This window comes from Hyla sarda, chromosome 5 (genome assembly GCF_029499605.1).
Source record: "Hyla sarda isolate aHylSar1 chromosome 5, aHylSar1.hap1, whole genome shotgun sequence".
Lineage (NCBI taxonomy): Eukaryota > Metazoa > Chordata > Amphibia > Anura > Hylidae > Hyla > Hyla sarda.
This window is the reverse complement of record NC_079193.1, coordinates 188,900,415-188,913,064: the sequence shown is the minus strand read 5'-3', so window position 1 is coordinate 188,913,064 and position 12,650 is coordinate 188,900,415. Positions and strand designations below refer to the sequence as shown.

The window sequence follows — 12,650 nt, the reverse complement described above, 5'->3', positions numbered from 1 at the left end:
TTGGCCATACGACACAGCACAACATAAGACGGATTAATAGCAGTAAGTTTGTTACTTTAGCTGGTGATATTAGTAATACCTCCAGGGTATGCCAACGCCACATCCCTAGGTCTGATAAGTGCACAAGCTTTTCAGTGTATGGTTCATTTTTCTCCTTGGTTTTTAAAAAAAATCCATCATATTTTATAGGGATGTACTCAGAATCCCTAATGTTGTTCCCTGTCCCCTGAAGAGGTTGCAATTTCATTTCCTGATCATGCATACAGCTGGGCTATTTTGTTATTGAAAGTGTAACATCCATATCAAAGAAAAACATAATGAGTGGGAAGAGAAAAGATAAGAAATACTGCAATACCTTATCACAGTTCCTATTTGCATAGCCATGTCCTAATAGTTTCAGCTATGCTGCCCCAGACCCTATAGCCCTGCCCCTTATTTTTGGGATAACTTCACATGGTAGAATTTCAGAGCGGAATCCGGTGGAAAAAATCAGCTTGTAAATTCTGCTACATGAAGTGAATAAAATTAGCACTGTCCCATTTATATGGCAGATTACCCGCTGTGGAACTTATGCTGCGGAAATTCGGCATTCTGGATTCCGCAAAAATAATTAATATGTCAAATCTTTTTGCAGAATTCTACAAGAGTCCCATTTTAGTCAATGGGACTTTGAGTTTTGTCCAGAATTTGTGTGTTTAAGTGCATGAAATTCTGCATCAATTCCACACAAATTCTGTGAACCTTCCGAGCAAAATCTGTAAAAAACAAACAAACAAACAAACAAAAAAAAACAGCTTGGAATGATGGAATCTGAGCAGAAGAACCAGAACAGAAATTAGGAGAGGACATCCAAACTGGGATCCACATTATTTCTGAGAATGAGGGTTTCTTATCTAGCACCAAAAAACATTCTAAAACAGAGTGATGGTAATAAAAAAAGAAGGCATACTCACCTTCCCAGATCCACCATTGCTCATTCCTCACTGCTTCCTGTGACACCTTAAAGGGGTACTCCTGCTAATACCTCTGTCCATGTCAGGAACTGTCCAGAGTACAAGCAAATCCCCATAGCAAACCTCTCCTGCTCTGGACAGTTCCTAAAATGGACAGAGGTGTCAGCAAAGAGCACTGTAGTCAGACTGGAAAGAACTACAGAAAAAAATACAATTTCCTCTGTAGCATACAGCAGCTGATAAGTATTGGAAGGATTAAGAATTTTAAATAGAAGTCATTTACAAATCTGTTTAACTTTCTGGCACCAGTTAATTTAAAAAAAAAAATGTTTCCATCGGAGTACCCCTTTAACCCTGCGATTCACTGGCTGAGGCAGGTCACTGCTGGGGTCAATGAGCAGCGGGGTTCGGGAGATGTCGGACAGCAGTGGTGGGGATCAGGGCAGATGAGTATACCTTCCTTTTTATGTTTATGACACTGTAAATCCATTTTAATTTTATTTTGTTTCTGAGGGCTGGACGACCCCTTTAAATTCCTATAATCAGCCAGAAAACAAGATGTGCTGTGCTTCACCATAGTGATGAATTGTGTTATGGCGCAGATGATCTCTATGGACCTCCAGCATTTTCAAAACTACAACTCTGTTGGCTGTCCGGGCATGCTGGGAGTTGTAGTTTTGAAAATGCTGGAGGTCCACAGTTTGAAGACCACTGATTTAAGGCTACACCATCAACAATAATGTCGTCCGTCTTATCTCCTGCACAGATCTTCACAGTCATGATCTTCAACGGTATATTTTTATTACAATTCCTAAATACAGTCACCTGAACGTGAAAGAGCTGAAAGCAGGTCAGACATGGTCAACACATAAATAATATAATCGCTGAAAGCTGAACTATGTGCCCTAATCAAAGATGGCCGACCAAATCTTCATGCCCTCTATTTACGACATCACTAAGCGCCGTTCCCTATTAGCAGTAGCCTCCCTCTGGTCTGTGCTGTGTCGGCTTCCGTAGTGACGTCAGCGGTGCGGTCAGGTATGGGAATGCCGTATACACGTGTTCTCCAGTAGTGCTGCGTGCGCCCGCTGCTCTTTCTATGTGACAGCCGTCCTTATATGAGACTCTGCTCTTCTATAGGCAATCTGTACCGAGGACTCCGGCTCCTGTATACACATTCACGTGCTTACGGCCAAGTACCGAGCAGCGTCATGGGGCGAAGAAACAGACGTAACCGTAAGAGGGATCAGCGTCCTGCAGTGCAGAGGACCCCCGAGGAAGAAGAGGAGAGACGCAAGGCGAGGGAACAGGCGGTGAGGGGATCACAGGCTCTCGTGACCATGTAGCATCTAGGACCTGTAGTAGCGCAGGAGACGGCAATATCCTGACAGTACTTCACTATAAGTTTATGATGGTGGTACCTGATGCACACAGTAATGTCACAGTACAGGGATAAGCTATTCTTCATGTTATAACAGAGTACATTGGTCCCTCAACATACGATGGTATTTCGTTCCAAATGAACTATTGTTAGTTGAAACCATCGTATGTTGAGGGATCCGTGCAATGAAAAGTATAGGACGTTATACTCGCCTGTCCCCGCCGCTCTGGACTGTCACTGCTGCCCTGGATGTCGCCCTTCATCGTGGTCGTCGCGTCCTCAGGTTGTTCCCGCTGCTCTGGACCGTCTCTGCTGCCTGGAATCGTCGCTCTTCATCACCATCATCACGCCACTGTGCACGCCGCTCCTATTGGATGACGGGACAGCATGCGCAGCAACGTGATAACGACGGAGAGCGACGGCGATGCAGTGGATCTTGAAGAGGATGGTCCGGAGCGCCGGGGACAGGTGAGTGATCATCACTGGACCACATGGGGCACCGTAAACGGCTATCCGGTGGCAGCTGAAGCAGTCTGCGCTGCCAGATAGCCGTTTATGCAATGGCCCCGACATACAAAAGCATCGTATGTTGATGCTGCCTTCAACATGCGGTGGCCTCTGAGAGGGGTCAGTGGCCTGGGGGGGTCACTGTACTAGGGCAATGCACACGGTAATGTCACAGTACAGAGATAAGCTATTCTTCACATTACAGCACAGTACTAGGTTAATGCACACAGTACAGGGATAAGCTATTCTCCACGTTACAGTACTAGGACACTGCACACAGTAATGTCACAGTCCAGGGATAAGCTATTCTTCATGTTACAGCACAGTACTAGGACAGTGCACACAGTAATGTCACAGTACAGGGATAAGCTATTCTTCATGTTACAGCATTGAGAATTTGGCTGATCATAATGGATCTGACCTCTGGGACACCTCATGATCTCCAGTATGGGGTCCCGAATCTTCCCACTGCATGGAGTATTGGGTCGTCATGTGCTTGTCTATGGGGGAATCAGAGATACGCAATTAGTGTACTTAGGTACATCAGACACTTCCATAGACAATGCATGGAGCATGTGCCCACCATGCAGCAAGGAGTTTCAGCCCCCCCAATCCTGGAGATCATGGGATACCATAGTTCGGAACCCATATGATCAGACCAGTGTTTCCCAACCAGGGTGCCTCCAGCTGTTGCAAAACTACAACTCCCAGCATGTCCGGACAGCTGTTGGCTGTCACGCTATGCTGGAAGTGGTAGTTTTGCAACAGCTGGAGGCACCCCGGTTGGGAAACACCTGATCAAACACTTATTACCTATACTGAGTCTAGCGTAAATGCAGGAGTACCCCTTTAAAAGGTAATTCTTAGTCATGCCACAATGCATGGATAATGTACACAGTGTTGTCATCTATTGAGTGTGGTGTTGTAGAGGAATGATAGGGTGATGTCACCATATGGGGTTAATCTGTTCTTTGGCACCATAGTAGAGGAATTACACAGTGATGTCACAGTACAAGGACAATAGGGAAGGTTTATCAAACCCTGTGTAGAGGAAGAATGGTGCAGTTTCTCATAGCAACCAATTTGGTTTCTTCTTTCATTTTTAAAGGAAAAATCAGTAAACTCCCCCTGCAGTAAACAGAGGTACTGGCTGGTAGTGCGGGGGACGCTGATCAATATGCTGAATACCATGCCTGGATCCGCACCGCTGTTCGCCCATTATCTTCATTCTTCTTGATATGCATATGACCTGCTAACTGGCATGGGCGGGATTACAAGGCTCCTTCTGGCACTGTGACATCAGTGCCGCTCGCCCGCACCGCCGCCTGGCTTATGAATATTCATCCCCTCCCTCCTCAGTGGAGTCCAGTACGGAGGGGGACAAATATTCATAAGTTGGGCGGCGCTGCGGGCGAGCGCCACTGACGTCAGAGTGCCAGAAGGAGCCTTGTAATCCTGCCCGTGGCAGTCAGCAGCTCATTTGCATATCCAGAAGAATGAACATAATGGGCGAACGGCGGGGCGGATTCGGGCATGGTAGGCAGCATATTGATCAGCATCCCCCGCACTATTAGCCAGTAGGGATCGACCGATTATCGGGTTGGCTGATATTATCGGCTGATATTCACAATTTTTTACGTTATCGGCAATTACCTTGCCGATAATCCGATAATGTCCCGCCCACCGCACCGCCCCCCACTGCACATTGACCCCCCCGCAACGCACGCCGGGATCAGCAGCGGCGATGGTTGGGAGGACCTCCGGACAGGCAGGGGGAGAGAAGCGGGTGGCGGCGGTGGTCTCTGATTCAGCCAAAGCCGCTGCAGTTCATTGATTTAAAGCACCTGCTTTAAATCAATGATCTGCAACGGCTTCTTGTGGGGTGGAGAAATAGCCGATAACATATACCGGAATATCGGTATAAGTTATCGGCTATCGGCCTGAAAGGCCACAGATTATCGGTATCGGCCCTAAAAAAAAAAAAAAAACTATATTGGTCGATCCCTACTAGCCAGTACCTCTGGTTAGAGTGGGGGGAGTTTACTGACAGTTTTCCTTTAAAAAGGCAGTTGAAAAGTAAAATAATCTGCTTGCAACTGGTCAACTTTTTCCTCTGTACAGGTTTTGTTATCCCCGAAATCCACACAGTAATGTCACTTTAGCATCATTACATGCACCGGGAAGTTACAGTAGTATAGGCACAATCACAATGCTCAGTGATATCACAGTAGTAAGCAAATGTGCACAGTGGAGTTAAAGTACTATGTAACGCTTACAGTGATGTCAGCGTGCAGTCATGCTACAATACTTGGATATTGGGCACTGTAATGTTAGGCTTAATCTTTTTAGTGACACTATAGCAGAGACATTATACAGGGATGTTACAGTACAAGGACTGGGCACACAGTAATGTCAGAATGTGAGGACATGCACAGGGAAGGTACAGTACTGTACAGGTATAATGCTCACAGTGATGTCATAGTAATTCATTGATGCTATAGCACAGATCTATACAAATAGAGATGTTGCAGTACATAAATCATGTACATGATTATAATGTAGGACAGGAAAATGCACTCAAGAAAAGGTCACCATGTACAACGTGACATCACAGCATGGGCAAAAGAATAGCAATGTCACATGTAGATATAACGCATGCACATACCGTGTTTCTCCGTAAATAAGACCGGGTCTTATATTAATTTTAGTCACGAAAAACACACTAGGGCTTATTTATTTATGGTATGTATGTACATTGTACATCATACCGTACATTGCCCCCCAACGTCACCCCCCGCAGGTTTATCAGCCCAGCGCTGCACCCCACATCGGGGGACTAATTGTACCGTATGTCAACCGCGAGCGCAGCTTCTCTTCCCCCCCCCCCCCCCCTTGCCAAATAATTATCAGCCTCTGCGCTGTACTTTGCATTCCTGTGCCCGGGCTGCAAATATTAAAAACAAACTTTAACTTACCTCCGTCCTCCGTTCCACCGTTGCTAAGGAACTGGCCTCATGGTTCTTGCTGCTTCCTGGGGATGGGAACGTCAAAAAGCCTTAAGCCTATCACCGGCCGCAGCGATGTCCCAGCCGGCTTCTTAAATGACAGTGGGCTCAGCCTATCATCGGCAGAGGCGGGACATCGCTGCGGCCGGTGATAGGCTGAAATCTCTGAGATGTCCCAACACCAGGAAGCAGCAAGAGCAGTGGAGAACAGGGACGCTGGTTCCTTAGCAACGGGGGAACGGAGAACAAAGGTAAGTTAAAGTTTGTTTTTTAATATTTGCAGCCCGGGCATTGCCTAGGTCTTATTTTCGGGGTGCTTATATTGCAGCCCACCCCGATAATCCAGCTAGGACTTATTTTCGGGGTAGGGTGTATTTTCGGGGAAACATGGTATATTCAGAGCAATAATGCAAGGAGTAATGCTTTAAACACACAGCAGATGTAACCACGGTGCTTCATAATTAAAGGGGTATTCCAGGCAAAACCTTTTTTTATATATCAACTGGCTCCGGAAAGTTAAACAGATTTGTAAATTACTTCTATTAAAAAATCTTAATCCTTCCAATAGTTATTAGCTTCTGAAGTTTTCTGTCTAACTGCTCAATGATGATGTCACGTCCCGGACGTAAGTAATCAGAGAGCAGTTAGACAGAAAACAACAACTCAACTTCAGAAGCTAATAACTATTGGAAGGATTAAGATTTTTTAATAGAAGTAATTTACAAATCTGTTTAACTTTCCGTAGCCAGTTGATATATATAAAAAAAGTTTTGGCCTGGAATTCCCCTTTAACCCCTTGGGGACGGAGCCCATTATGACCCTAAGGACGGGAGCATTTTTTGCAAATCTGACCACTGTCACTTTAAGCATTAATAACTCTGGGATCCTTTTACTTATAAATTTGATTCCGAGATTGTTTTTTCGTGACATATTCTACTTTATGTTAGTGGTAAATTTTCGGCGATACTTGCATCCTTTCTTGGTGAAAAATTCAAAAATTTCATGAAAAATTTGAAAATTTTGCATTTTTCTAACTTTGAAGCTCTCTGCTTATAAGGAATATGGATATTCCAAATAAATTATATATTGATTCACATATACAATATGTCTACTTTATGTTTGCATCATAAAATTGATGAGTTTTTACTTTTGGAAGACATCAGAGGGCTTCAAAGTTCAGCAACAATTTTCCAATTTTTCGCAAAATTTTCAAAATCAAAATTTTTCAGGGACCAGTTCAGGTTTGAAGTGGATTTGAAGGGTCTTCTGGTTAGAAATACCTGATAAATGACCCCATTATAGAAACTGCACCCCTCAAAGTATTCAAAATGACATTCAGTCAGCGTTTTAACCCTTTAGGTGTTTCACAGGAATAGCAGCAAAGTGAAGGAGAAAATTCAAAATCTTCATTTTTTACACTGGCATGTTTTTGTAGACCCAATTTTTGAATTTTTACAAGGGGTAAAAGGAAAAAAATCCTCTCAAAATTTGTAACCCAATTTCTCTCGAGTAAGGAAATACCTCATATGTGTATGTCAAGTGTTCGGCGGGTGCACTAGAGGGCTCAGAAGCGAAGGAGCAACAATGGGATTTAGGAGAGTGAGTTTTTCTGAAATGGTTTTTGGGGGGCATGTCCCATTTAGGAAGCCCCTATGGTGCCAGAACAGCAAAAAACCCCACATTGCACACTATTATGGAAACGACACCCCTCAAGGAACGTAATAAGGGGTACGGTGAGCCTTAACACCCCACAGGTGTTTGACAACTTTTTGTTAAAGTCGGATGTGTAAATGAAAAAAAAATATTTTTCCACTAAAATGCTGGTTTTTCCCCAAATTTTACTTTTTTACAAAGGGTAATAGGAGAAAATGCCCCCCAAAATTTGTAATCCCATTTCTTCTGAGTATGGAAATACCCCATGTTTGGATGTCAAGTGCACTGCAAGCGAACTATAACGCTCAGATGAGAAGGAGCGCCATTGAGCTTTTAGAGAGATAATTTGTTTGGAATGGAAGTCGGGGGCCATGTGCATTTACAAAGCCCCCCGTGGTGCCAGAACAGTGTACCCCCCCACATGTGACCCCATTTTGGAAACTACACCCCTCACAGAATGTAATAAGGGGTACAGTGATCATTTACACCCCACTGGCGTTTGACAGATCTTTGGAACAGTGGGCTGTGCAAACAAAAAAATTACATTTTTCATTTTCACGTACCACTGTCCCAAAAATCTGTCAGACACCTGTGGGGCGTAAATGCTCACTGTACCCCTTATTACATTCCGTGAGGGGTGTAGTTTCCAAAATGGGGTCACATGTGGGTATTTATTTTTTTGCATTTATGTCAGAACCGCTGTAAAATCAGCCACCCCTGTGAAAATCACCAATTTAGGCATCAAATGTACATAGTGCGTCTGCAGAGCATTTTATGCCCACATATGGGGTATTTCCGTGCTCAGGAGAAATTGCGTTACAAATTTTGGGGGTCTTTTTTTCCTTTTACCTCTTGTGAAAATAAAAAGTAAAGGGCAACACCAGCATGTTAGTGTAAAAATTTTTTTTTTTTTACACTAACAGGCTGGTGTAGACCCCAACTTTTCCTTTTCATAAGGGGTAAAAGGAGAAAAAGCCCCCCAAAATTTGTAGTGTAATTTCTCCCGAGTACGGAGATGCCCTAAACTGTTTCCTTGAAATATGACAGCGCTCCAAAGTGAGAGAGCGCCATGCGCATTTGAGGACTAAATTAGGGATTGCATAGGGGTGGACATAGGGGTATTCTACGCCAGTGATTCCCAAACAGGGTGCCTCCAGCTGTTGCTAAACTCCCAGCATGCCTGGACAGTCAGTGGCTGTCCGGAAATGCTGGGAGTTGTTGTTTTGCAACAGCTGGAGGCTCCGTTTTGGAAACACTGCTGTACAATACGTTTTTCCTTTTTATTGGGGGGGGGGGGGGACAGTGTAAGGGGGTGTATATGTTGTGTTTTACTCTTTATTAGGTGTTAGTATAGTGTTTTTAGGGTACATTCACACTGGCGGGTTACGGTGAGTTTCCCGCTAGGAATTTGCGCTGCGGCGAAAAATTTGCCGCAGCTCATACTTGAAGCAGGAAACTTGCTGTAAACCCACCCATGTGAATGTACCCTGTGCGTTTACATGGGGGGGGGGCAAACCTCCAGCTGTTTCAAAACTACAACTCCCAGCATGCACGGTCTGTCAGTACATGCTGGGAGTTGTAGTTTTGCAACAGCTGGGGGCACACTGGTTGGAAAACCTTCAGTTAGGTTCTGTTACTTAACTCAGTATTTTCCAACCAGTGAGCCTCCAGCTGTTGCAAAACTACAGCTCCCAGCATGCACGGTCTGTCAGTACATGCTGGGAGTTGTAGTTTTGAAACAGCTGGAGGCAGACTGGTTGGAAAATACTGATTGGGTTCTGTTACCTAACTCAGTATTTTCCAACCAGTGTGCCTCCAGCTGTTGCAAAACTACAATTCCCAGCATGTCTGATCACAGAAGGGCATGCTGGGAGATGTAGTTATGCAACAGCTGGAGGTACGCAACTACAACTCCCAGCATGCCGAGACAGCTGTTTTCTGTGTGGGCATGCTGGAATTTGTAGTTTTGCAACATCTGGAGTGCTACAATTTAGAGACCACTGAACAGTGATCTCCAAACTGTGGACCTCCAGATGTTGCAAAACTACAACTCCCAGCATGCCCAGACAGCAAACAGCTGTGTGGTCATGCTAGGAGTTGTAGTTTTGCAAGATCTAGAGGGCAGTATAGAGATCACTGTGCAGTGGTCTCTAAACTACAGACCTCCAGCTGTTGCAAAACTACAAATTCCAGCATGCCCACACAGCAAACAGCTGTCTGGGCATGCTGGGAGTTGTAGTTTTGCAACATCTGGAGGGCTACAGTCTAGAGACCACTATAGTGGTCTCAGACTGTAGCCCTCTAGATGTTGCTAGGCAACTACTCACCGGCTTCCGTCGCATCCGGGAGCCGTCCTCTTCTGCCGCACGCCGCCGCAGATCTCCGTCGCCGCCGCCGATCCCCGTCGCTCCGCTGCCTCCGGAGGGGTAAGTGGACTCCGGCGCCGCTCCTCTTCGTTTTCCCCGTTCTGCCCCACCTATTGTGGGAGGGCAGGACGGGGAAAACGAAAGTAAACCCCTCCGCCCCAGATCTGCTATTGGTGGTCGCGTCTAGACCACCAATAGCAGGTATATGAGGGGTGGCAACCCTGCCACCTCACTCCTATCGCTTTAGGGGGATCGTGGGTGTCTTAGACACCTGCTATCCCCCTCCTATTCCGGGTCACCATAGACCCGTAATGACCCGGAATCGGCGCAAATCGCAAGTGTGAATTCACTTGCGATTTGCTACGATCGCCGACATGGAGGGGGTCTAATGACCCCCCTGGGCATTTGCACAGGGTGCCTGCTGATAGATATCAGCAGTCACCCCGGCCCGGTCCCTGCCTGGCGCGCGGCGGGGGACGAAATTCCCACGGGCGTATGGATACGCCCTTCGTCCTTAAGTACCAGGACGCAAGGGCGTATGCATACGCCCTTCGTCCCCAACAGGTTAAACTTAGGACAGAGCCACAAGCAGTTTATTCCGCCTCCTATCCTGGTCCTTATGTGAAAGCTCGGTCTTGTCCTTGTTGGTCGGCTGCTGTCTCTGCTTTAGTAAGAATAGTTGTGAAAGCTGTGTACAACACACATCCCTTTACATGTGCGGACATCAGGGACCTTGTCAAATAAAACTTGGGGATCGACGAGAAAAACCTAGTGACAAAAATGTCATATTGGGATGAATACCCTTTGCTCCAGCTTTATGCAGTATTCGGAGTGCTTGGATGCTCTCACAGTAGTTGGGAGATTACTATTTAGCCAGAATCAAGCCTTAATCTGTGTAGGGTATAGGTTACAATCTAGATATAGCACTCTGGGCAGGATGGCCTGGGGCGGAGGGGTTCTGTGATGATCTACACTGTCTTAACCTCTACCAGTAAAATTGCCCTAGTTTAAACACATCTCAACCCTGCTTGCCACTTCTCCACCCTCTTATCCCCAAGCACAGTTCCACCCTCCCTATTCTAGTGCAGACCATTCATACTGTAGAGCCTGGAACTGACAAAAGTCGGCCCAGTTCTCCATGAACCCAAACCCTTCCTTCCTACACCAGTTCTTCAGCCATTTATTTACCTCCCTAATCACTTGCTGCCTCTGGTATGAGTAGTGTTTCAGAAAATATCACCATTGAGGTCCTTGCCCTCATTACTGGCAGGTTCCATTTAATTCAGAGAAAGCTAGAAATACTGATAGTTTAAAGGGGTACTCTGCTGCTCAGCATTTGGAATAAACTGTTCCTGACGCTGGAGCCGGCGCCGGGAGCTTGTGACGTCATAGCCCCACCCCATCATGATGTCATGCCCCGCCCCCTCAATGTAAGTCTATGGGAGGGGGCGTGACATTCGTCACGCCCCCTCCCATAGACTTTCATTGAGGGGGCGGGGCTGTGACGTCACAAGCTTCCAGCTCCAACGTTCGGAACAGATTGTTCCAAATGCTGAGCAGTAGAGTACCCCTTTAATGGGAAATTGGTGGTATTGGTATAGCTGCCTGACACATCATTTATTTATTTTTTTATTTTTTTTAAACTTTTTTTCCCAAAACAAAAAGGTTATCTCTTAGATATAGTGAGTTTGAATATGACCGTAGAAGTTGTAGTTATAGTATTTAGAATGTCCCAAACATCTTTGACATCATGCCTGACACATCTTAACCCTGCCAAGACATTCTTGATCAGGTGCATGATGCCGTCATTTAGGATCTTGTTTAGGGGCAGAAATTGTTCAGTAGAGGGATTTATTGTGGGGATTTATTTTCAAATGTATTGCACTTTTCCTAAAACACATGTTGGGGAGTTAAAAGTGAAAACCACAATATCACTAAAGGTTTATTTATGCTAAAGCTTTAATCCTATTACAAAAAAAATCCTAAATGACTTCCATCCTTTTCAGTTACTCTGAACACCTTTTTACCCTTTGTATCTTCAGTATATAGGTCATTCCATGTGTTGTCCTTACTTGTGCCATTGTGTTTAGTCCATAACATAGATTTTGTCTGTCTACAAGGCTTGGGAAAGCGGCTATGCTGAAATTATCAAAGAAAACCAACTTTTTGAGCAGTACTACCAGGAGCTGAAGATTGTTCCGGAGGGGGAATGGGAGCAGTTTATGTCTGCAATGCGGGAGCCTCTTCCATCCACTATAAGAATCACTGGATACAAAAGGTACTTGTAGCTCCACAATGCATTAGAACATAGCTATAACATGATTTAATAATGCTTAAATAACATTTTATTTTTAGTTTATTAAATGTATTTGCCATTTCTTGATAGCCATGCCAGAGAAATCCTTCATTGTCTAAAAGAGAAATACTTTAAAGAGCTACAGAATATAGAGGTAGATGGCCAGAAGATAGAAGCTCCCCAACCACTTCACTGGTAAGACATCTTTGCATTTTATTTATTTTAGATCTAAAGAAAGAATAAAATAATCAGCAATAAGGCTTTTTATTTTGTTTTGTTTTTTTACTTCTCTCTAGTATGTGCATTCAGTTGGGGTCTGTCTATTGGTACCTCTCCCCATAAAAATAATGGCTTTTGTCAGACACAGCCAGCTGATGTACGTCCTGGTGAGCTGGTACTTAACGCACCAGGACGTACATTTATGTCCTATACGTATACATGCTCGGGTCATGGGTGGCAGGTCCCGGCTGCTGATAGCCGCAAGGGACC

General features: G+C 45.0%; 1 protein-coding gene across 3 annotated transcripts in view; it reads left to right on the top strand.

The window, feature by feature from the left end:
* NSUN2 (NOP2/Sun RNA methyltransferase 2) overlaps positions 1-12,650 on the top strand; it is a 152,983-nt gene that overhangs the window by 79,592 nt on the left and 60,741 nt on the right. For 2 of the 3 annotated variants that reach the window (XM_056520921.1, XM_056520922.1), the window contains exons 2-4: positions 2,094-2,266; positions 11,986-12,143; positions 12,252-12,356. In XM_056520921.1, the coding sequence (XP_056376896.1) occupies positions 2,094-2,266; positions 11,986-12,143; positions 12,252-12,356 (436 nt within the window). Of the gene's footprint in view, positions 1-1,859; positions 1,992-2,093; positions 2,267-11,985; positions 12,144-12,251; positions 12,357-12,650 lie in introns of those variants that run through there. The other variant, XM_056520923.1, reaches the window with a different exon arrangement.